This window comes from Solea senegalensis, linkage group LG4 (genome assembly GCF_019176455.1).
Source record: "Solea senegalensis isolate Sse05_10M linkage group LG4, IFAPA_SoseM_1, whole genome shotgun sequence".
Lineage (NCBI taxonomy): Eukaryota > Metazoa > Chordata > Actinopteri > Pleuronectiformes > Soleidae > Solea > Solea senegalensis.
Window position 1 is genome coordinate 20,264,946 of NC_058024.1, and position 26,509 is coordinate 20,291,454.

Sequence of the window (26,509 nt, forward strand, 5' to 3'; positions counted from 1 at the left end):
GATTTGAATGAATCTGAATACTTTATTCTTGCAAAAAAATACCACCATAAAGGTTTGACTGCTCTTTGTTGTTTAATATCAAAGAATGAAAGTGTAAGAATCAGTGTCTTGCACATAAATTGCAATAATACAACCATCGTCCTTACTTTTCTTTATAAAGGTTACGAGAAAAGTCGTCGTGTTGCTCTGGTTGAAGAACAAACCAGTGAAACATTAATTTAATTGTGTTATTTGTTCAGCTTGTTGTTGTTCCTGGTAATCGAAACCTAAAAAAATGCTCTGACAACCTGTTGCTCATGAGAAGGGCCCCTGTCGCATGTTGCACGTAATACTGATGCTGCTGTCTGAGTAAATCGAGGCACTTCTCGCCTAAATGTCACATTACTCATGGCCATCGTGAGTCCACGATGAGTACAGTATCTATCGTATCGTATGGTTTTTGTCAGTGTTGTGGGGTTTTGCTGATTGTTTAGTCAACCTACTGATGACCTACACTTCAGTTTGTCAGATATCAGCAAAAGCTTGTCAAAGCGCTGTCTGTCCCCAGCCACAGGCACAGAGCAGACACCTCTGATGAATCATCATGCAAATAGATCATGAGTGGTGATGGGAACAGTTTACTGTGATGGGAAACCGAGTGGCCCACGGGCACAGCTGAGCTTCGGAGGGGTTATGGTCTGTATTTACACTGAAAAACAAAAAAAAAAAGTGGCATTGTATCATCAAAGGGTGACAGCTGTGTTAAGTTTAAGCCCCCCTCTGATTTTATTTAACTTAAAAAAGGCAGTAATAATAATTCAATGAACAAGTTCTTTTGAAATCTTTGTCTTGCACACTGCACGTTCTATTTTTAGTCGGGGCTTATAAATGACAACATTAGTGAAGGAAATTGGAGGAATCAATGAAATGCAAGACTCCGGAGTCAAATGTGTACAATTTTATTACAAATATCCACGAACATGCAAAATAAAAATGTGTATAAAAAAAAAACAGGGAATGCAAACGGTTGCATTTGTGCCCAACAGAAAAAATAATAATAATAAAAAATACTGCTCAACATTAAAAGTGTACAGACTCTGAGTGAAGTAAACAATTTAAAAAACAGGTAAGGAAATATGCAAGAGTAGAGTGGCAGTTGGGTGTCACATGTGCATATCTTTAGTGATAAACACGCACACACACACACAGTGACTTTGATACCCAGCGTGCATGAAAACTTAGTCACACCTCATGCACCACCATCTTATCTCGTCGAACAAGGCCTCGTCAGATTACTCACAGTGTCGGCACATCTGAGGCACTTTTCACGTTGACTACACCTCAGTCGGAAAGAGGAAGTAGGGAGGTTAAAAAAGTGACGATCATGTCCTGAGTCTTGACCGACTTGCCACACCTCAACAGCCTGACTGTGTGACACTTTTTTATTGTTCCAGAAGTGTGAAGATAGGCTGTGGCACATGCACATTATTACGAAATATAAAAATAATAACAGACATTTATGGCATGAAATGAAATAGAGCAGCTCCATGTAAATGATACACAAATAGTGAGACACGAGACAAAAAAAGCAAAACCCCAGAGACTGACTTCAATCTTTTGCCCGTTTTTTAACGTTCCACGTGGAAATGCAGAGATGACTCTTTCAAACCAAAAGACGTGCAATTAAATAGGTGCAGTTCACTCTTTAGTTAAAAAAAATAAATAAATATATGCCTTCCGTTTCCACCCCCCCTCCGCCCCCCGTCTACACACTGGATAGATTGCTGATTAATTAAAGCCACTGAGCACCGTTTACCCCTGAAGAGATGAGTTGGTTTTTTACCTTATGATTTCACAGCATTAATGGTTACAGAAACTTCTACTGTTCATCCAAGCACATATTTGCCTTGGGGAGAAAAAGTAAAAAATACTGTACATGTGTGTTTGAACTGACAATGATTGGTAATTCTTAAAATGGAGGTAAAGATTTTGTGACAAAACTGACCGTAGACACACCAAGATATTAAGAATGTGAATTCTCTTGGACTTCTTAGAAGGAATAAATACTAGGCAATAGGTGGTTCTGTTGTTAAGTCTGCATCTGGAGCCTTTAAGAACCTTATGGCCTTCATGGTATTTACAATAACAGTCCGTCCTGCGATCAATCAATTCCTACTGAGCCTGTTTTCTGAAAAACCACCCACTGGGATGCATCTCAATGTGAGCAGTCATAACGTTCCAAACTAAGTAAATTAAAACACACACACTCTCACACACACACACACACACACACACACACACACACACAAGCTTCTGGTTTAGCGGCTGTCAGCAGCAGTAAGCATATAAAAAGTAAGATTTCTACAAAATCACATCTGGACGTGTGACCTTACGGAAGTCAACCCAAACATAAAAAGAAAAGAAAAACAATATATAAAAAACAAAACACTGTAGGCACATGAAGTACATTTTGCATTTTTTTATCCTGCATGGTCACATACATATTGTTTGGCTTGATCCACTTTAAGGCCCATTCTTTGGCAGATTTGTGCATTTTTCATGTGGTTAAAAAAGTTAAAAAGTAAAATCAGTGAAGCTATTATATATACAGTATATATACAAAAAAAGATTTTTAAAAAAAGTATCAAAAGTCTTTTATATGTACAGTATATGCATTGCATTGGCTTGTTAAGGTCACCTTAGGTTTTTCTATTGGGTAAATCTGTAACATCCGGGCTTGGTTCATATTTGTCTACATTTCCACTCTGCTCCTCAGTGCCTTTGTCCCACATGTCGCCGTCGACATCGTCAACATGGTTTCCCTCATCGCAAGTGTCTCTCTCATGCAGCTCTTTGTGCTCCCTTGTTGGCGAACCTTGAACGGTGAACTCTTCTAACAGCTCCCCTGACAAATCCTCATTTGCCTCTTCCACGTGACCATCGCCAACTCCTGCCTCTTTACCTTCCTCCTCCTCCTCCTCCTCCTCCTCCTCTTTGAATCCCTCCGTAGCTCCATCCAGACTGGAGTCGCTGAGGAATAAATGAGGAGTTTGGGCGTCCTCCACAGACAGAGGGGCCTCGTCAGCCAGCCGGCCCGTGAGAACACCGTCCGCTCGAGGGGTGAAAGGCATCTCCTCGTGTTCCTGGTCTGGATCCTGGTCTTTGCTGCAGTAAGCGTAGCGGTGGTTCATGTGCTGCGAGTACGAGCCGGAGTGAGAGAAGCGCTTGCCGCATTTGTCACATTGGTAGGGTTTCTCTCCGGAGTGCAGCCGGCTGTGCTCGATCAGATGGTGCTTATGCTTAAAGGCCTTGTTGCAGATTTTGCACTCATGGGGACGTTTGCCTGTAATGAAGACGGAGAAATGACTTTTAATATCTAATGTTCTGTACTACGCACACAAAATCCTCTTCAAACATATCTTTTTTTGTCAATATTTTTGAGAAACATGCTCAAGCAGCAGAAAAAACAGCCAACCTGGTTCTGGTAACAAAATCTGTTGACTAGCAGATTTACCAGTTGTACTCATCGTACCTTCTATTTCTCAGCAAAATAAGACTATACCTAAAAATGGCTCACTCATTCTTTAAACATTCATAAGAAAATGTGTAAAAACCACAGGATTGGCACATGGTCCACGTGTTTTTGTAGACTGTAGTGCACAGACAGTGTAAATGTACAGACCTGTGTGCTCATATTTATGTCGAAGCAGCGAGCTACTCTTCTGGAAGGTTTTTTCGCAAATGTCACAGGCGTACATCCCCTCATCCGTCTTCTTCAGCCTCTTCCTCCCTGGCCCACCCTCTCCCTCTAGACCTTCATCCATTAGCGAGAGGTATTCCAAAGCTCCTCGGCTTAATACGTCGCCCTGTAAAGAAAGCATCAAAATGACCACTGTATATAACACATGCTTAATTTTGAGTAATTACAGTGTAACTTATGTGAGCCTTAAATGTCTTGTCTTGTCTTACCATCAGAGCTTGTCTTTCATGTTGGATCTTCTTCAGTGTGGCCTCTGCGTCCGCCTCCATCATGTAAGTCAAAGGGGAGAGAAATCCAGAGCTATTAGCTGGCTGGCTGAAGGGAATCGATGCAGTGGCATCATGTCCTGAAAGCCCTAAACCAGACTGGTTGATGATAGGAAAACCATTGTACAGGGATCCTGGAAACACCGGAGCTCTGGCCCCGCTGTAGACCGGATGGTGGTGAAAGGGTAGATGTGATGTGGGACTTAAGTTGGACATGAGTCTCTTTAGCTGCTGGCTCCCAAACTCTCTCTTGTCACCTCTGGACGAGCTGCCATTGACAGTTTTGTTCTTCCGTTCATGGTCTGAGAGCTGCTTGGGCAGGGAGAGGTCCAGAGGTTCATTCTGTGCAGACCAAGAGCTGCCGGTCTGGTTCTGAGGTGAGGAGATTTCAGGAGGACAGCTAGTCAGGTCGAGGCAGACAGGAGAGCTGAATCCAGAGGAGGGAACTCTTCTTCTGGCTCTGGGTGATGACAGATCTGGAGAGTGGATGATCGATTGGCTCGGGCTTATCTTCTCCTGGCTGGACCAATATGCACGCGAGGACAGGACGTCCTGGCGAGGCTGTGGCGGTGGGGAGTGCATTGCCACCAAAAGCTGCTGTGTGACAGAATGCCAGCTGGGCTTGTGCAGCGGCGACTTGTTTCCAGAGAGGCCGTTGATTACCTCACACGGTTTGCTGTTCTCTGGGTGAAGAGCAGGTCGGGGTAAGAATACAGGTGGCGAGGAGTGGTCTTTGCCTCGAAGACCCTCGGGCATCTCCACTGCCTCGCGGTTCATCTTACAGAGGTAGCGCTCATGCTGAAGCAGCACTGCCACATTCGGGAAAAGCTGTGAGCACCAGCGACACGTCACCCCGAGCACACCTCTCTCCCCTTCACCCGACTCTCTCCTTCTTTCAGGCGACAGTTTCTTGTCGGGCCCTCCGTTGTGAATGAGCCGCTTTTCCTCTGCTACGGCTCCACCTCTTTCCATGTCCTCCTCTTTTTTCACCTCCCTGTGCAGCATCTCCTGCAGCATCTGCTCAAACTTGGTGCCAGAGTAAGGATAAGGTAGCAGGTTGGTCTCTTTCAGGATACTGGCCCTCAGAGAAAGCTCTGCCGAGGGGTCCCAGAGCTGAGCCAGATCCAACGCTTTGGGAAAGCCAGTGGGGTTCTGGTTGCTATCCTGCAACAAAAGCTGATGAGGATCCTCTGGTGCTCTGCCCAGGGATCTGGAATTATCTTGATTCTGTGAAGACAAAGGCGAGTCCTTGTCATTACCGATCCTCCCTCTGCCTGCAGAGGGAGATGGGAGAAATGAGTGGTGGTAGGGGCTTTGGCTATGTCCATTAAATGCCCCACTGGCTCCTCCTGGATTTCCCCCTCCATTGCCTCCTCCACTGTGGCACTTTTTGCTGCTCAAGTGGGAGCTGTAAGAGCCGGAATGAGAGAAGCGTTTTTTGCAGTTGGAGCACTCGTACGGCTTCTCACCTGAAGGATAAAACGAGGAGGAATTAGTCCAAAGACACAAAGACTGAAAAGATCTTATCCTCGGGTGTGATCATTCTCCATGATTCTTTTTTACTATCATGAAAAATATTATTTTAAACTTGTTTTCGGTCAACACATAAACTTGTGTGTAATTTCATACTGTACAACTGACACGCTAAGTAAAGGTTAGTGATACAATGGAGAAACAATAGCAAATTAATGGGTGAGTACAATTGTTTTGATGTTGCTCTGCCTCACCGCTGTGGATGCGGAGATGCTCTTTGAGGTGGTGTTTGTACTTGAAGGCTTTCCCACACTGGAGACATTTGAACTTCCTGGTTTCCATGCCTTGATCCAGCGTGATGGGACTCTAGAAATGACAGGAACTTGTTACTAGTTTTATCCTTTCGGAGGGCAAAGTCGGGGTTGTTGGACTTAACATGCTCTGACATGTTTGCTCTTATGCCAGTTGATACAGTGTATGCTCCTCTGCCTCACCTTGTCCTGCATCTGATTGTGAAGTGCCAGGTGCTGCTCCATCTGTGCCCTAAGGGGGGCAGTGTATCCACAGAGTGGACAGACCATGTGGCCCCCCTCCCTCTCTTGACAGTACTTTATGTGCTCCCTCAGAGTGGCTCCTCGCTGAAACATCCTGTGGCAGAACGGACAAACCTGCTGGTTCCTTCCTGCATCTGAAATCCAGACACAATTGGAATAGACCACATAAATCTTCACGTGTTTGTTACATGTGCCGTATCCACCCATGTTCTAAACTGCAGGGGGGCTGAAGCCTATACCAGTGGACAGGTCAACAGCTGGTTTGACTATTTTACATTTACCTTATAGATAGTTAAAGAAATTCAAACTCAACATACCTGCGGCCTCAGGTGAGCAGTGCTGAGCTCCCGGTGACCAGATGGCAGGCGGGAGGTCATCGTGTTTGCTGCCCTGGTGATACACAGCTGCTGTGCCGTTGTGGTTCAGATGGTCCAAGAGACTGGCAGAGGTAGAAGCCTTCTTGAGCTGGGCCAAAAATTCATAATGAGCCAGGTCCTCCAAGGCATTCTGGGAGTCTGAGTTCTTACCTGGGTCGCAGATAAAAAAAGACACAGAGGAAGTGAAACGTCTGCAGAAGTGCAAAGTGTTTGTGTTTTACCAGCTACGCGGGCTACTTGTAAAACAGTGGAGGTGTGTCTGGCTTGGTATGCAGATAAATATTATTACTACAATACACTTTTCTCTAAGAACACACAATCTTATTCCGAGTCTATGATCTATTATTGATTTGAGATGTTTTGTTAGGTCTGGATTATTAAAAAGCCTTCTCACAATTTAACAGATACACAATTTCACGAGACAATCAGCCGTCAGTGCAACAGTGTGGTCGAGCCATTGCTGCCATTCTACTTTTTAATGGCGTGTAGCTGAAGTTAAGTCTTGAGAGAGTGTTTTCTCCGTCGCAGCGCGCGCGTGTGTACGTTCACATGGTCGCGAGTGGGAATAAATTGTGAACTGACGCCGCGCAACTGAATCTAATAGGACCAAATTGTTTACTGAAAGATAAAACAATAAATCCAGGGAGCTGGTTGTTAGGAATTCGTCCTCAGTTGAGCCTGTGAGTGCAGTGACAGGCAGGCCAAGAGAGAAAACCACAGATGTACTCAATGTGAAGGAGAGAGGGTGTCTCCTATCTCAAGCCAGTCAACTTTACTTACAGTGACTTTGAGGAAGATTTTTCAAATGTTTGCAGATGCTGGCATATTTTGAGCTGTTTTTTTATGTGGTGAAGGGACGAGCCTGTGTGGTTAAGTGTTGTAAAAACTCAGCTTCGCCTTCATCAGGCAAGGCCAAATCACACGAGGCGAGGAGCTAAGTGATTGTTAGTAGGCAAGCCGCGCGCGCCTTTGATCTCCCCTAAATAAAAGGGAAAGCCTCGCGTCGCACAGTGCTGATTTCAGTACCGTAACGTCACCTCTTTGATGCATGGAAATATTGTGACATTGTGTGGGATGAGTTCTTTTGTCATGCTTTCAGAAGGCTGCCTTTTCAAAGAGTCGAGTGAAAAAAGGGAACTGCTTTCAGGGAAGCCATGGTTTCATGAGGAGCCGATATGAAGGTGTATCTAGAGGGCTTTGCGAAGCATCTTGAGACTGGAGGTCTCTTGCATCAGAAAAACACAGAGGATGTTTACACTTAACGTAGTGTCCTACGCAGCAGTCTCATGCAGTATACACTACATTTTTACAGACTTGGCCAGGTCTTAATTCTTCAGAAACTGAAGCAGAAAAACACAAGTTTTACATGTTATTCTCTAACAAGGCAGCACTATACTTTAGTTCATAACTTACAGTACATCCTCAGTGGATCATGGTCTCCTTCCCTGTCACTGGTGGGTGCAGTAATGGTGTCCTCGGCAGCCTCAGCCTCTGGCTCCACCTGCACCCAGTAGTTCCTGCTGCTGGGGCTGAGGCTGTGTGGCTGCGTGGAGCGGGCAGGACTGCTGGCCTCCTCCGTCCCCTCGCTGGGTGTCAGGCTCGTCTTGTCCAGGCTCTCCTGGCAGTCCTGGGGCTCCAGGCTCCACAGACCCACCTCATCCTCCCCTTCAGATCCCAGTGAAGTCACTTGTTCAGCATCCACTGTGAGGTGGAAAGTGAAACCATCAGAGATCACGACGAAATGCTATGCATAGGGGTGCATCACTGAGCAGTGCTATATTGTAATTTAAAAATCAAATATCATCAACATGTGTCTTTAATTTATGTGAAATGATATGCCTTTATTTTATGGTTGCATCCAAAAGAATACATTTTAAACAAAAAAAACATGATTCATAACGTAATAGACATGTTTCTTGTTAATTCAGATGATATTTAGCTATTTGAGCTTTGGATTGTGGCCACTGGAAACCAGAGACCAGTTAAAAAATGTAAGGAACTGAAACCAAATTGGGGGAAAACACAACCAGATATTCAAAAATGTTTAGTACATTTAGAGCTCTCATGTTTAAATGACTTTGTTGAGAGGAATGCAAGTGTCTCCGAGTGATATTCTTCACTGTGTTTCTATCATTGAATTATTTCATGTGGCTTTGTGTGGGTTGAGGCGTAGATAGTGATCAACGCTCAGCATGCATTGCAACATACACCATATACATTTTACCAAGCAGTCTCAGCAAGATAAAATGTATTTTCTAAGTATGTGTGATTACTTTTAAGGAGAAGGTTTTACTCCTTAAAAGCCTTTAATTTGTAAACTTAAAAAAAAGAAAAAAAGAAAATTGTATACCGTATATTGTATATTATTCAATCATCATTTAATACAAAAAATACATGTATTAAATTAAGTGAAAATGATCTCCAGTCTGTAAAAGTGGCATTGTTCTGATTAAAATTCAGTCCAGTAAAATACAGCTTATTTAAATGTCGTCGTAAATCACTGTAATTTATGTTTTTTTTTACTTTGAGCTAAAAATTTCTCCTCCTCAGCGACATCTGAAGAAGGGAGATCTTTTCTTCTTTTTTTTGTAATGCTAAGCCTTGTATTTTCAGCACATGTGTGATATGTGACATGACAATGTGGCTAGATACTGTGGGTAGGGAAGGGATGAAGTAAGATAAATAACCTATTGTAATTTAAAAGTTTACCCTCAGCGTCCAGGCTGCAAGAAAAGAAGAAGAAGAAAAAAAAATTTTTTTTTTCCCATGGTGAAGAAAATAAATGACAATTACAAACACATGCCTAGGATTTAAGCTGTAGTCTCTTATTTCCAAGCTTTCTTTGAGGGTTCTGTGTTTTCCTCTCACTGATTAGTAATATCTAATCACAACCAAATAATGACTATTTAAGAACACAAATAGATCTCCTTGCCAGTGCGTTTGAAATGTATCGTCAGAGAAAGTCAAGCTGTTTTTTGAGGGGGAGGGCATGTCGCGTGCCAACACGCTCGCGGCCAAGTCGACCCTTTGCATCGTGAAAAACTGAGTTTCTGATCCGTGTTTGTTGACAGACGCGATATAACATCGTCATGCTTTTTTTTTTAAAAAATTAGGTTTAATAGAATTTTCTTATTTGGCTTTCATACAACTGAGGGAGGGAAAATTAACTTTCACAGCTCATTAAATTTCACAAAACATAAACAAAGTTAAAGTGTCAAAACAACACCAAAATAAGGATAAAAGTCTCCATTTGAGCCGTATTGACTACACCCATACTGGCTGATGGGCAACACACACACACGCACACACACACACACAGACACGTGAATACGACCACAGCTCACAGTCATAAAAGCCTGTCACTCAACTCTGTGACATTTAAATGTACTTGTCTGTAGACTGGAGGACAGCGATAAAACATCCACAGTCACTCTGCTACTAAAAGAGCAAGAAAAGGGGCTGCAGAGGGGGCACCCCACAATCACAAACACATAAGTCACTTGTAAATAGTCAGCATGTTTGTGCACATATTCCACAGATGAGTATATGTCGATATAACACCTACACATGTATCTGTTTGTATCAGCAAATGCTGTGTCCTGCCCCAGCCTCGTATGCTTATGAATGGGCAGGAATGACTTATGAAGCTGTAGCTGAAGCTCCATGTGCCAGTAATGCAGGAGATTTCTGGGACGATAGGCCAAGCGGCTCGGCCCTAAAGGAGAGAAATCTGGTCCAGATTAGCATCAAATTGGCTCTAATCTTCTCTCGCATGACAGTGAGTGACAGTGAGTGACACTGAGTCGATATGTCCTGTCATTAAAGCGGCACTGAGCGGGGATGGCTTTCATTATCAGGCCTGTTGGTTTATTTATTTGGATGGCGTTTGCATCCTCCTTTGTTTTTCCCTTGCATTGGAGCAGCTAAATCTATGCAGGAGGTTTTTAGGGGAACGCCTGCGAGTATAAAGATCGCGTGCTGAGGTATAAATGAGTGAGACTGACACTTTTCATGCGATGTGTTTTCAGAATGTGTAATTTGATTAATAAGCCAAACACGGCTCGTCTGATGAGAAGTCAACACACTCGCTGCTGGTGCTGCATGCAGTGTTGTGTGCGTGGGAAGAATGTGAGTCATATCCAGAGAGCGCTAACAGAACTGTGCTGCATCATGCTTGACAATGGTGATCGCTCAGTCGTCTGGGGACTGTTTCTGATGGTTTGACAACACTGTGTTCAGATCACACACACACACACACACACTCACTCACTCGACTGCTTTTTTCCCCCCGTCTGATGCTCTCTCCCTCTCGCTGACAGAGACTGAACGAAAAGATTGACGGTCTGCCTGCCAGAAACATGTCTTCTTTTTTTCAGCGCAGACACAGAACATCTAAGACAAGTCAGAAAAGCTGAATTTGACTTGCTTACTCTCAGGCGCCTACGTTGTGATCCATCTTGAATCTGATCTGAGGCCTAAAAAAAAATGGCAGATAGTGCCTGCCTGAATAAATTCATAAGCACACATGTTAGTGACACTTTTAAACAACCACATTAACATACAAGCCACAGAGAAAAAAACAAAAAAAGTAATTCAAGATAAAGAAGAGGAAAAATAAAATCCTCTCAGCGTTTTGTTTTGCTCACAGCAGCAGAGAGAAAGTTACAGTCCTGTCCAGTCTAAATCTGCACGGGGTCTACTGTACAGCAGAACACTGCCGTTTATTTTACAATGCACATATGTCATCTGGTATTGACTTAGTGATTATGTGGCTAAATAGTAAACACACAGTAATTACCTTGAAATTACCTTGTTTGTTTCGTTTGGTTTTAAATGGCAACAAACAAGCCAGGCCCAATTTCCCACACGATGAATTTATTACCATTCGGCTGATTTATTTACACACTCATAATTGTCCATTTAAGGCCAGAGCGGTGATCGTCGTGCAACACAGCGTCGGTGGCGTTTGATAGATTTCTGTCTCGCTCGCGTTGAACGGCAACAACAGAATTATACGTGACTTTTCTTTAACGCACATGTGTTTGAATTCAAATGAATTATGCGTGCAATAATGAGGACCCTGAAATATGAACAGCAAACAAAATCCAAATTCTTCTTCTGTTTCACTTTTTTAAAACTTTAACATCAAATCTCATATTGTGAAATGTTCTCAATCATTTGTAAATTCATAATTCATAATTCTGGAGGAAATGTGATCAGTGCTGCTGAGTGTAATATGATGCAGCCGCATCATAGTAAGTAATATTTCATAAAGTACAATTGAAGGCGGTAAAATAAGACAAATGACTGTGCCAGTGTATAAATAAAAACTTACTGATTAATCAAAATTTGTCACGGAAGTTTTTCACATGTCAAAGATACAGTTCAAAAGTGATGCAGGTTTAGTTAATACGTGAAACACTGCTGCGATGGTTTCACAGGCTTCACCAGAAACTACCAATGACTATTTTCAACTCAGTAAATTTACCACGTGAAGGTCATGGATGCCCCACATGCTACAACAAAAACCAAGCACAGGAAGACGAGTGTATTATCATTTTTTACGGTACCTATGAGAGCAGTTCAGAGACACGCTGGGTCCACATTCATCTCCAGAGCACACTCATGTCCATATCGATGACTGCGCTTTAATTATATCACCCAAAAAAATGTTATTCTCACTGTGGCAGCTCCCCTGTTCATACCTGCTGCCTGACATTCGTACAATGAGTCAGAGGAGGACCACAACCAAGAACAGACACCTCCCACCTGATTCCCTTCACCTAAGCAGCAACTCTCTCTCTCTCTCTCTCTCTCTCTCTCTCTCTCTGTCTCAGGCTGATAGTCGTCTCTCAGTTTAGCACCTTGGCCTGAGCTCAGAGGTGACATGACCACACCTGTGTCGCTAAACATGCGAATAAATGTGCAGTGCGATTCAGAAAGAACAGAAAGTTAAAGTTTGGAAGCGTGAAGTCAGAGGAGAGTGTGTGCGATGCCAATAGTGTGACATCAAAAACCCACACGGTTGGTTTAATTTGCAGAAAACCAAGAAATGTCTCTCATAGGGACAGCCTCACGGGTGGAATGCAACCTTTAATTTCAAATTATCCAAATGTTTTACACATTATATGCTGACAGCAAATTGGGGGGGGGGATTAAATACTCTAAATGACACGTTAACCAATGGTGATAATGTGATGTTTTGCTCCTTTTTTATTGCATTTTCGTGGCCAGAAAAGAGGAAGTGCAAACATTCTTGTCTAATGACGGTGAAAATAACCACACTGATACAAGAGTCAAGTTTTCAGTTTGATTAAAATGTCCTTCTTTGCTGGTTGGCAGTGGTCCAAACAAAAAAAAAAAGTTTGCAAGTGGCTGCTGGCAAGACGAGACGAGAAGTGTGACTGAGTAATGGAGATCATAAAGGTCATATTAGTGCAGAGGAAGAGCCGCTGAAATGTGCTGTGTGGTGCAAGTATGTGATTTTGCATTTGTGCAGTGTGTTTGACGTACGGCGCTGTGGTGTGTAGGTTACAGAAAGAGGGTAAACAAGGAGGTGCAGAGAGACACCAGCACATTAAGAGTGCAGCACAGATAGTGTACGGTGAACTACGCTGAGACATAAAGAAGAAGGGATGTAGAAGGAGAGAGAGAGATAAGAGAAAGGCAAAAAGTGGTGCAAGGAAAATGAGAAAGCGTCAAACTGTCTAAACCCAGAGGGAAATTCCCTCAACACGCACACACACACAGATTGTAAAGAAATACAAACAAACAAGCAAAACGAATGAAACACAACTGTATAGCGGGGACAAAAAAGGGGCCAACACACTGATCTGATGTGTGTGTAGAAAAACTGGAGCCCGCGTGGTGTCACAGCTCTGTGCTGTTGGATGTTCCCGCTCATTAGGAGACACCACCCTGCAAGAGTACTTGCACCAGGGCAGCATCTGCACACTTTGAAGCACCGGTTCAAGGAGAAAACTCCATGCTAATGTCCCACATATTGATTGAAGTGCCGCAAAAACCAGCAGCACAATTGTGCACACTTGAAACTGACAACAAACACCGTATTGAAACTATTTTAGCCTTTGTTCACTGTGGCTTTTAATGACTCCGTTCAATTAGAACCCTTGTGACACAAACACAGAGTCCCCTTTTGGCATTTTATTAGCTTCAAAGCCGCCGAGATGTTCACTGATACCACACGCAACGTTGATTTGTCAACGGGTTGTGCTTTTAATGTGACTCTGCGCTGGCGTTAGTTTCATTATTCACATATGAGGGGCTCAGTGTCTCGGGGGCTGCGCTTTGATTCGCCCAAGAAAAAATAAAAATCACACTCTGACATTCTGTGGAGTGGATGTGTAAAGCCGCCACAGCCGCCGTGTATCTGAAAATCGACTGATTTCAGTATCAGTGATCTGTTATTCTCTTTCTCTACGTGTCACATCACTGCACCGTCTGCTTGGAGGAGAGGAGACCTGCTCGTGTTTGATGTCAGAAAAGACAGACAAGATTGAACCAAACAAGTAAAATAGTATACAAAGCTATTTTTTATTTTACATCTGAAATGGTTAACCTCCCTCTTTGCACTATTTACGTACAAAAGCTTTGCTTTTTTGGTAATAAATTAAGTACAAATTTGGGATTTGTAACCACACATATTATATTAATTACAGGTATTACAAACTATATTTTGAATATACCTAATACTCCTATAGTCCTGCTAAAGATACGTCATGTTTATGACATCATGTCTGTGTGCTTTTAGTATTTTTCATCAGAGATAAAAAAAATAGGAGGAGCGAGTGTGAACATATTTTGGGGGAAAAGCATCCAAGCTAAAACGAGCGATCACAGCAGCACAGTGGTACGTGTGAGTGTGCATGTGACGCAGCGACGGAACTGTGACTGGGAGGTGAGTGACAGTACCGGAGGTGGCGTGAAGTAGAAACACACGTACGGGGTGTATACTTTCACCCTTCTTGAAGATTCCCACACCAGTGTATTCTTAGATTGTGGTGAGTCATCTATAGAAATCCATGGTTTATTTTCGTAGCCTATAATGATGGTGAAGTTGCACCGCCGGCCCCACAGGAACTCAAAATTAATAGCTGTACATTTTCGTACAGGTAGACAAGTGTGTGGATGGAAACTGTACGCGTGTATGTATGCTGTATATGTGCGAGCCAAAATAATCCACAGAGGATTAAAAATCTTTGTTCGTAAAGAAGCAAAGAAGAGAGATCGCAGTTTGATATTGTGAAAGAATAACTTTTGTTACTGCTATGATACTAAAACCTGTGGCTGTAAGATATCTACCCAAAAAGAGTAGTCATTTTTAATATGTGTGCAAAAAAAAAGAAGCAACAGTTTGCCTCTTTGCAGAAAAGAGACAAAGGTGTAAGTTAAGAAGTTTGCAATGAGCCTTTGTGGTTATTTGCTCTTCCTTTGGAGGTTTCCTGTATGCTGCTGCCTACATGTTTGCCACAATGTGTACGTACCTGTCCTCTAGACCACCACAGAGACAGATCAAAAAAAAGTTACCTTGTTCCACGCCGGCCTTTACCTTCAAAGCGCATTCCTGTGACTTCTGCGTTAATATCACTTCTTGAACTTTGTGGGCAGCTTGTGACAGTTAAGACGTCGCCGTTGTTGTTGTTGTTGTTGTTTTTAATGATGAACGTGCTTCGTCTGCTATGTTGTCACAGTCAAAAACTGGGACATGTTTTAATGTTGTGTTAGGGCTGGTGCACACTCTTTGAAAACAGGTCATGGGCACACATCAATCTGCCACCACATTAAAACCTGTCACTTGTCTGCAGCGTCACAGCTGATCATTTCATCTTAAATGGACTATATGTGTTCTATCTCAGACTGCGATCAGAGTAACAGCATCGCGCTGAGTCGCATTAATTGAGTAATTTACCGTGTTGACGAACCAGTTGATCTACTGCATGTACACTCAGAACGAAAGTGGATGCACATATGAATAAAGCCTTCCCACTGTGTCTGAGCTGCGCGTCGCTGCCGCTGTGGCCCGTGTGCATCTACTGCACTGGAAGCAGGCCTGACGCTGCTGTGAAAGGTTAGCTTGGTTAAAGAAACACGTTATTTCGAGTTTGGCCTTCTGCCTCCTCCTGTGGCCCGCGCTGGTTTCCGTGTAGCGAGGAATCGGTGGTGGAATGCAATAAGGGTCACAGAGGGACCCACGCACTCACCACACTGTGAATCAAAACCCAAACTCCACTTCATTAGACTCCTGTCATTGCAGAGACTCTCACACCACTCTATAAATACCCCTGTCTCCCCCCTCCAAATTTGTTTTCCCTCTTTTTTCTTTACACATGAAAATGCTCAGGGACGGTTCCAGCTTTCTGATGTGGCTCTTTATTTTGTACGTTGGCGCAAGAAACCACACAATAGTGGCTCCTTTTGAATATTAAAACATTCTCTGACGGAGCACAAAGGTTTCTGAAGTTTTTTAATAGGGGTGCATGCTAAAATAAAACCTCTCTTTGAGTTTAACAGCTATACAATGTGGGATTTTGGTTAGTTCAGCTTAAGCTGCAACTTTCAGTTATTCACTGCAGGAGATTTGTTTTGAGGGTGGAACAAATATGCCCGGTATCCCTCTGACTTTGTCTGGCATCTGTGTATGTGATCTGTCGGAGGTGTTTCGTGTGATGCGGTGGTCTTGAAAAAAAAAAGGGGGAGAATGTTGTGCATTAAAGCCCGAAATGTCTTAATATAACCACGAGCGCGACCAACGTCGATTTTAAAACACAAGATACACGGTTTTGTGAAGAACCGCACTGAGATATAAAAGATCAGAGCACACATGTGAAGGTATTCACGAAGAAAAACTCCACTCTTACAGCTGCTTGTGCCATCATAACTGATATTAGTAAAATTGCCCCCTTTTTTTTTTTATTTCCCTCCACTCTCCACAGTTAAAAATAGATCCGCTATGTAATTGCTGCCTTCAGAGAGTAATCAGTAAAACTGTATGAGTGTGATGAAATAATGTTCTTTATAATGACAAGTGATGTTCTTGTAGACACAGTGGCACTGGCAGTCAAGATAACATACAGACAGGGCGCCATCATCTGGCACGTGTGCACATTACATCCTTCAAGTGCGACGATGATACAGTGCACCGAAACATTTCAAGTGACCACAAGTGACCTTGGAGGCTTTGAAACATAGAAAAGTTTCTACTTTGGCACCGTCCTCTTGTTTTCTTTTCTTTCTCCCAGCCTTTCCCCACACGCCTTGCACTCTCTCTCTCTCTCTCTCACTCTGTCATCCCGGCCTCACAGTCTCTCTGTTTCATCAGTGTTTCTGCCATTAAAGCATGCACACACATACACACAACACACACACAGAGTTTAACTGGTGTTTTTGTGGTCATGGAAATTTGATTAGGAGGATGTATCGTTCACATCGCATATTAATTTACACACGTCCGTATGTTCCTCTGTTTTAGCTCGATGTGTTTGTGTGTGTGTGTGTGTGTTGTGCATATGAGGCCTGAAACAACACTAATTAAAGTCATAGAGGGAAAAAAAAAGAAAACGCAAAGGCAGCGGAACTGCACAAGACTGTGTGCATGTCATTACTGACCTGTCCCATGTTGGAGAAAAGAAAAAGTGATGGCAAGAAGACAGAGAGAGAGAGAGAGAGAGAGTGTGTAAAACCTCGACCAGTCAAATAATGTATATAAAAAAACAACTCGACAAGAAGAAAGGTTTAAAAAGCAAACTTGGGGAGTTTAAGAGGATCTTTGATGTGTATCAGAAGAGGAAAGCAGCCTCGCGACTGGGACAACAGTAATTTTAAGTCGAAGCAGAAGGCTGGCTGGCTGACTGGCTGCTTTGCTGGCTGCCTGGCTGACTGCCTGGCTGACTGACTGTGGGCTTTGATGGCGCTGGCTGTTTGAAGTGGTTTTCGGGGGATGGGAGCAGCGTGTGGTGTCAGTGGGACAGGGGAGGCACGCGGGGGGACGGGGGGGGGCAGAGGGGGGACGACATGATGGCAACTGTTCAGGGTTTGGGGAGCTCAGGCACGGGCGGGGAGGGGGGGGTTAGCAGAAGAAGATGGATAGTTGTGGAAGGAGAGGGGAAGAAAAGAAGCGAGAGGGAGAGGCTAGAAATGGAAAGAAGTAAACGTTGATAGGAAGTTGGGGGCACTGATACGGCAAAGAGGAGATAAGGAGAACAGAGAGGAGCTGAAACAGTAAAAGAAATACACAATTAAGAGTGTGAGAGAGAGAGAACAAAAAGGAAAGACACAGATTAGAAAAAAGTCTGACATAAAGAGCAAAAAATAGTGAGTCCGTCCTAATGTTAGGCCTGGACACATTCACACCTTCCTATTACTTGTATCATTTAGATGATGTAACCCCCCTCAGATATGCTGCCAAGCTGCCTTGAAACTTATTTCCCCTTCCATCCCAACTGAAATGCTGGACACATGCACCATATAATCATAACTACACTGTTTCCCTATGAGCGCACAAAAAGGAAAAGGAAAAAGAAATAACTCTTTAACTTCAGAACGTGTTTTTTTTTTCTTTCTTTCTTCTTTTTTTTTGCTCTCTCTGTGTCTCAATTCAATTTTTATTAGTAGCTAACCATTTTAACTTATCGCCTTCCCTCGTGTGTAATTTTGCAATACCAGCGTTACCAATACAAACCTGTCACGTACCATTAGAAAGCCCAAAAACAGATAAGAGATTGTTTCACCGTGATAAAAATGTGAACTGAATCAGTGAAAACTGATCATTTGCTTCCTTTCTAGCACAAATTTCTTCCGGTACATGGATCCTGTTCTTTATCATACCTGAGCTTCAGTTTCATTTGCACCATCTAATACGGCTGCACGCTGCTACCAAATGTCAACCTCGTCAGTTCTGATCGAGGCTGAGTTTAGGCTCGAATAGTCTCGAATAACACCGATTTTCATACAAAAAATTGATTTTAAGTCATTTTAAAACTCTGTTTTTAAATTTTGAGATTCTCTCATGTGCTCATGGGTGAATGTGTTTGTTCACTCGTCCCGATACTACAGATGGATCCTATTGACATTAATGTGTCCCTGATTTGACCAAATTAATTCAACCAATTAGTACAAAATGTTTTCCGTCTTTCCTTCACAAAACCCTTTCATATTCATTCTCATTGTGACTTGTCAGAGTGAAACTACAATGTGTGCATTACATGGGGGGAACGAATGAACAAGTGAATGAGGTCACGATCAGTAAAAACTTCTAATAACTTCTGCATTCAGTGGTGGGCCCCAAAGTCAGTGAAACATGTTCACTCTCCACAGTGGAAGGTGTTTCCTCCTTAATAATGGATGTAAGTTTTCTCTCTCTGTTACACACACACACACAGAGAGTGGGTGTTCAGGTCAGATGAAGGTAGTACCAGGTGATCACAGGTACGGGGACACAGAGAAAGAGAGGTGGAGGAGTTGACTCCCTGGTCTTTTTTTCCCCCTAGTTTATGTTTTCCTGGTGGACGTATCCAGAGTTTAGAGCACTGAGCAGGTCAGACTGTGGCATTAACACTGAATAACACTGAATTCATGTGATGCTGTCCCTGTTTTGTCAGGTGCACTTGACGGGATTTAATCATTTAATCATTTAATCGACTCGTTCGCATCAAGACTCTGGACTTACAGATCCCTTTGACAGTCGTCGGCGAGTCCGTGAAAAGCACGGCTAAACATTTCCATGGACGTCGGCCATTGTTCTCTCAAACTGATTTGGTGCAAACAATTATGATGACATCATCAGAAAGTGTGTCCAAAGGCTGTAAAGAGGGATGATATGACACCTCCCCGAAAAGGGCTCCTAATGGGTAACTGCAGTGTAAGTCATAGACCCCACCTCCCCGCATGTTAGCAAGATCTGGCATGGACCACTCTACAAAATCCAAATCAGAGTCCGCATCACATACACTTCTTCCAAAGATGATTTTTGTTGTCATTCTGACAGGTCGGCTCACGGTGGTGTATGATAAAGTGTTCACGTTTCTGGTTAAGTTTGACGTAAGAATGAGATGCTATGAGTTACAGGTAAGATTTATTCATGATTGGTCAGGCGTGTGTGTGTGTGTGTGTGTGTGTGTGTGTGTGTGTATCAGTGGGAACTTGAAGCCGTGGCTGCGCTCCAGGAAAACTACTGCGCAGCCTCCAAATGACATCAGCATTGCAACATGGCAGCTCCTGCACTTGTGATGCTTTGACTTAACTTTGTGAACTGGGAGAACGTGACGTGTCGTCCATCTTTATACACAGTCACCGGGTGAAAGTGGTGTGTGTTGACCGCGTACTTCTACCTGCTGAAAACTACATGCCCATCACAGGGACGAGCGCGGCTTAAAAAACTCTCTGAAATTACCGCCGTTACACTGAGTTAAAACCAGCTGCTGTCAAAACTGTCAGCAGCCCAGCAGGGGAGCGTGGTAGGATTTCATGACTGAAAAAAAACTTCACATCTACGAGGAAAAAAAATGAGAGTATGAAATGCATTATTTCCAATTTTGCAGACACATAATAAATGTACTCATATTTTTTCCTCGTCTTGTTAGCAAACTGTCATGGTTGCCTTATGTGGAGGAGCATATAGGACACACAAAAGAGACGTCGTTTGTTTTTGCAAATAGAAAAATGAACGTAGTCTCAAGGAGAGATGCAAGGGGAAACAAAAAAACGAGAAGTAAAACAAAAGGGAACGGTGACAAACTGAAACCACAAGCACGACTCCTTTCCCCGTATCAGCAGGTGTGAGGTTTTCTTGACTGAGGTGATAAAAGCCGATCCTAAATGCCACCCCCCTCCTCTCTGTCGCCGTTACGCGACACATATCAAACTGCTCCTCTTTCAACGAGCTCCAAAATGTTGGCAAACTCTCATTCAGCCGAGTCTATCTGCCTGCCAGACTTTCTTTCTTTCTCTCCGTCTCTCTCTGCCACCCATCTGGACCTTGTAATACATGACAGCTGAATCACGGTTCCAAATTTAATTTGAGGTGTGATAAAACAGCACATATCTATAAATTGTGTGCAGAGAGCTCGCCTATCTGGATAGTTTTAACCTCTTCCTTCATGTCAGGCACATGCAACGTATCAATGCCCAGACTGTCTACACAAAAAAGAGAGTCCACACTAGATCCACACACACACACACACAAACTATATTAATAATCCTGGAAATGGACCATGTCGAGAATAAAGACCACTTGACCACATTACACTGTACACGTATGTAAACATGTACGATAAAAAGATGTGAAAACAGAAATGCACATATACACGAGTGACTTGTCACAAGTAATATTGTCGGTGTTGAGTGTGTGAAAGTGACTGAGGCACACACACACACACACACAGGCATTGCATACACACCTCATGGGCTCTGTGGTTAATAGCGTTATCTTACAGTTTAAAGGAGTGTGATCCTCAGACATACACTCAACTGTCACGGCTTATCTACTGAGACAATTTAACTGTTCCTGATAACTACACCGGACTGGACTTTCATCATCTGAAGGGCTCTGGGACTGTGATGGCTTGAACAGAAGTTGAATGTTCTCTTTGCGGTGTCAGGTCGACTCAAAGCTGGTAGACAGGCAACGTTTTAGCCTCAATCCTGTCATTGTGTGTGTGTTAAAACTGGTTGCACATGGTGATAGAAAAAACGACACCATCCATGTTTTTATTGGTCCCCAAGAAGTCTTGCCTTCCCTGTGCACTTCTCTTAATCGTCAGGACAACATTTGGCAGGAAAAGAGACAAAGGGGAACCGAATGATGATGAATAAAACAGCACAAAGGACAGTGTTTCGGTGATTACAACGACACAGGACGACACTTCTGAAGAACAGTACCCGTTGCCTAACTGGCGTCTTGCTACCGCTGCATTTTTAAAAACAAAAACGGATGCATGCGCTGTAACATCCCGTTTCAAAGATCCTACAACTCCTGAAAGCCATGTGCAGCAGCTAATATGGCGGAAAACCCCTCTGCGAGTATTAATCCAGCAACGGCACCGCAAAACTTTCCAAATAATTCCTCCTGGAGTGGATCACCAGTGTGGCAGCCACATAGCAGGAATGTACAGTAAGACATGGGACCGCTTTGGCTCAATGTGAAACATCACAATGAGCAATAATTGAATAAATATGTGAAAAATACCAGAGGGACCCAATCAAGGGATTCCCCATTACTGCTGTGTTGATCTGGCATCAAACACACAGCGCTGGGATGGGAAAAATCTGTGACACTTAGAGCTATGGGAACGTTGGGGAACAAATAAGGAAACACTTAAGATTATCCCACATTCTGTCGCACCATCTCTTCTGTCTCTACCTCTAATGTTCCACCAAACCCCTCCGTCGTTGCCTTCTCATGCCGAGGAGCTATTTATCGTTGTCTTCAGTTCTGTCACTCCTGTCACCCCCATCAGCTCCCCGTCCCAGTCATCCTCCTCTTCTTCTTTCTTCCTCCTCTGTCCCTCCCACCCGCTGGTTCTGACGCCTGAGCTGACTCCCTTGAAGAGCCCTGGTAATAAACTGTGGTGCCTGAGCTCTTCATTGCTGTCTCGCTCTCCCCACCCCTCATCCCCAAGCGCCGATACATCTTAAAGTAGGCTCGGTCCAAAAGGCCCGGCCCCTGTACTTTGTACAGTAGAAGCGCGTCAGTCTTTCATTTCAGTCTTTCCAAAGTTTTCCCCCCGTTCTCTCGCTCCTTTTTCCTCTTTTTCCCTCTCTTTTTCGCTGCTCAAGTTCTTTGTGTACACTGTGCTATGCTCACTGTGGCAGCACCGTGCCAGAAAAACCCACATGCACACACACACACACACACACACACTCGCATGTATGCACACACATACACAGTCACAGACACACAGCTGGGCCCCAGCTGCATACAAAGACTGGGGTTTGGAAATCAATGAAGGAGAAAGAAGAAAAGGGGAAAGGAGTTTAAATAAATTGGCACTTGAAAAAAGAAAGAAAAACGAGAACGAGGGAGTGAGGGAAACGGGAGAGCGAAGGGCTCGCTCTTAAATGGGCACATCAACTTCAACAATGGAGTGAAGTTTTTCATGAACTAACAAAACCTAAAGCATAAGGCAAACAGCGCTACATATGTTTGTGAGGGCGCTCGTGAAATACAAACCAACATCTGATTCAAGGGTCAGGACTGAGTGAGTTTGATCTGTCGCCTGGATGCCATTCTGGCCGAGATGCCCACTAAGACTGAGAGCAGGGGAAAGCCCATACATACATTCAGTCCACAGGATTCAAATAACTGACAACGGTGCAACCTTAATAGTGTTAAGACCAGATTTTAAATAACTGCCTTATTAAAATGTTGTTTTGGGGAGTTTTCTTCAATATCTTTCAGTGGGAAAAACATAGATCACATGCCCTTTTTTTTTTTTTAACGTTAACCCACAAGCGTTAGGTCAGTTAAAGTCTTTTCAGTATTATCTCCACTAAACTATCAATAAATGCAATGTTTCAAAAAAGGCCTGGGACGGGAGAGTGCCGTTCAACCAATTATTTCACACTCTCACTCACAGCCAGTACACAAGTCATCATTTCAAATGGATATGTTTCCGTCCTTGGTCACAGGACTGTTTTCAATCTGCCAGGAATGAAGCGAAGTAAATATCCTCACGCTGCTTGATATTGGTGAACATTGACACTTTTATTGGGGGAGACAGAGACATAATCAATAGGCGCCTTGGGGAGAGAAGAAAAGTCAGCTTATGTTCTTTTCCTCTCTTTCTTCTGGTTTGGAAAAGATCCTCGAATCGCTGTCTTATGAGTCAGGCCCTGCCAGATTCGTTTTGGTTTTATCAAGGACCTTTAACTAGCTGCTCACATTCCAAACCCTAAACACAGCTTTAATACACACACACACACACACACACACACGTAGCGTATACACCGACACGACATGCAAATCTCACACATGCACCCTCATGCATGTGTGACACATGCCATGAAAGAGCATCTCCACGGGGCATGTGTGCAGACAAACGGCAACTCGTAAAGCAGCTATCAGTGACTACAAAAAAAAGAGCTGGCTGGACGAACTCACAAAGGGTGACACAGAATATCACGCCACAGGACCTTCAGCGGGACATTTAAGCCCGTTTTTTGAGATTCTCGGGCCCATTATCAATTCGTAATCAGCGTCTTTGATCCCTTGAAACGTCCTCACTCACATCTTGAGACCTTAGTGTGACTTAAACGGGAGTGATGTGTGCTCTGAGGTGACCGCTGGAAATTAAAGGAACTGTGCTGTGGTTTTTTTTTTAGTCTGATGCGTGACAGGTCCTTTCAGTAAGTCTTTCTCCCCCCCAACCCTGATAGCTTTCACAGCACGGTGATGCTGTTGATTTGTGAACTCGAGCTTAATCGGTCGACAAACTGCTATGTTGCCAGTCAAAGGTGAGCGAGGGTGCTCGCACACGTGGGGGTCATCCATTAATGTGAGGGCAGCGAGAGAGTGGATCTCACCCTACTGAGAATCACACCTCTCTGAATAAAAATGAGGAAACACTCACAGCAAACTAATGAGGTCCTTACAGTAAACGTTTGTGGCGGTTGCACGTCAGTTCAGAGGAAGAGGACAAAAACAAGCAAGGTGCCTGACTTGTTGATTGTATTTAAAGAGTAAAGAGTCAAGAATAAAACCAGCCAAACAGTGTTATGTGGCGACTGTGCGCTCTGCTTTTGGGCGGCAGTTGAGTTACGCTCTCGGTGACAGAAAGATAATCACAGTTTAAGGCCATGTTTGCACTCGGGCAAATAGTTGCCTTGCTTAACACACACAAAAAAAGTGTGCGTTACACACATACAAAGCCAGCAGCAAGACTCTAACTATTATTATCACTCACAAAACACCTTAAGTATTAATTTAAATTACAATTTGCCTTTAATGTTTTATGTTCTACAGGTTTAAGGTTATAGTTTGACACTTGTTTTTGAAGCCAGGGGTTGCCAGTTAAATTTAGAGTTAGAGAAATGTCCGATGTAGTGGATAATTTTAGAGTCCTGTGGGTTTGGGTTTGGGAGGCAGGATTTGATTCTAACATAAATTTTCAGTCCTCATCAGAAGAATAGGAGACCAAATGTTTATGTGTGTATCCATGTGCAAGTGTGTTTACCCTTGCTGCAGTCTATGAGTTCAGAGCTGCCACACACTTGAAAACAAGGCACGAGAGTCTTATAACTTATAAAGTCCCTATATCGTACACACAGTCACCATGTTCCCCGTAATCTGATAACTGACATCACCTACACAGCTTCACAGGAAACTGCAGCTTTTGATGTGATGATTGATAATCATGTGACAATTATAGTAAATATTACAACAAAATAGCAGGATTACACATGTTAAACTATTTCATAATTTAAGAGCTTTTCATTGACGCCACAGAAATTTGATTCCTGCAATAATACATATTTTAAGTTAACTAGATTTTTTATTTTTTTTAGGTTAAATTGATTTAGATATTTTACTAAACGAAGCTGAACAAAAGTACAACGTAAAACCTCTCTCTTAAGCCCTTTTCTCACTATTCTTTTTAAATTAGAAAAGTCGCCTTTCATTGACTGGACACAACTTAAGCACAAAACACACACACACACACACACTGTCATATGAAATGACACAGAAACATTGTTGCACCGCAGGATATAAAATAGAAAACAAGGAGAAGTGCGTCCTGGAAAGTTGAAATCTCGGAGCACGTTCAACTTTACGCATAAAACGCAGCAGCAGAGCTGAAGCCAACATGACACAGAGGAGCGTTTCTTATTGACATAAATCATCTTTTCCTACACTGAAATCAATCTGTTTTGTTTAGAGTTGTAAGACACAGTGAAAAACGTAACCTTTGAGGCTTTATATCACGAGAGCAGATCACGAGATTTCACAGCACTGCTGATGGACTTTTGTCGCGGGTCTCCTCGCACCTTTTCTTCTAACAGCTGTTTTCACAGAATAATCCAAACGTGTTCAAAATAAATGCCGCTCGAACTAGACGAATGCAAACAAATAAAGGTGCACGATGTAGTCAAAGTGTCGCTGCACATATACATTTGGTGGTCCGCAGCATCTGCCTGCGTCCGTGCAGCGACTCTCGCTGGAACTTCGCTGCGCGCCTCTTACCTCGGTTCCTCCTGGGGTTTGCTTGTTTCCTCCGTTTGCCCCTGCTTTCTTCTGTCATCCTCACACTTCACTTCGCTTCACAGTTTGTCCGGCTATGATGATAGTAGTGATGATGACGACGATGATGATGGTGACGGCGTAGGTGATGATGAGCGGTGTGTGTGTGTGCCTGTCCTGAGTGAGCGCCTGCCTGAGAATGAATGGTGTCGAGGCATCGCCTCCTTCGGTCACAGCGGGAGACTCAGACCTTGATGGGACTCCAGGCTGAGGCGACGAGCCGTGAGGAGGAGTGATGTCAGCAGCAGAGGTTGGACCTGAGGTCAGTCTTGGCAGCGCGCACGTTCACCTTCCTCATTTTGGTGGTGGTGCTGGTAGAACTCACCCTCTCACACTTACTCACTCACTCACACACACACACACGCACAGTGCAGCCAGTCCAGCTTTGACAACATTATTGTCCAGAATCCTCTTCCCTGCGCCTCCTCTCCACTATAAAGATGACTCTCAGGAACATCCGAACATGTTCTTCTGGTTTTCTGACCTCATCGCGTCTGCTTTAACTTTACTCCAGTGTGTTTTCACGAGGTAAAGGTCGATTATTACTTGTTTATTTACAAATTTCTCTTCTCAGAAATGCCAATAAGTGCATAATCGGAGAGAGAAAATCTGTGTTTTCCCTCTCCCCAAAAGTTTATTTGACAGAGTTGAAGTTTTGTTTTGATTGCCTGTTTCATGCATCATTTTCATTCATGCAGTTAAAGGCACATGCTTGAAGACACAGACCATACATGATGTTCAATAAATGTTTATTTAAGTAAAGCAATTTCACGTATAATTTGTAATTTCATCAGCTGGAGGACAAAAAAAAGAAAATTGGCTTAAATAAGACTTATATCATATTCCCT

The 26,509-nt window shown here is 43.3% G+C and overlaps 1 protein-coding gene across 1 annotated transcript; it reads right to left on the minus strand.

Annotated features, from left to right (window-relative positions):
• Positions 1-2,602: 2,602 nt before the first annotated feature.
• Positions 2,603-25,996, minus strand: LOC122768101 (zinc finger E-box-binding homeobox 2-like). Its single transcript, XM_044023803.1, has 8 exons — positions 25,605-25,996; positions 7,823-8,110; positions 6,350-6,559; positions 5,973-6,166; positions 5,733-5,844; positions 3,949-5,474; positions 3,662-3,845; positions 2,603-3,322 (listed from the first exon to the last, which is right to left on the minus strand). The coding sequence occupies exons 1-8, from the start codon at positions 25,660-25,662 to the stop codon at positions 2,679-2,681; spliced, it is 3,216 nt and encodes a 1,071-aa protein (XP_043879738.1). The 5' UTR covers positions 25,663-25,996; the 3' UTR covers positions 2,603-2,678.
• Between the last annotated feature and the right edge of the window lie 513 nt (positions 25,997-26,509).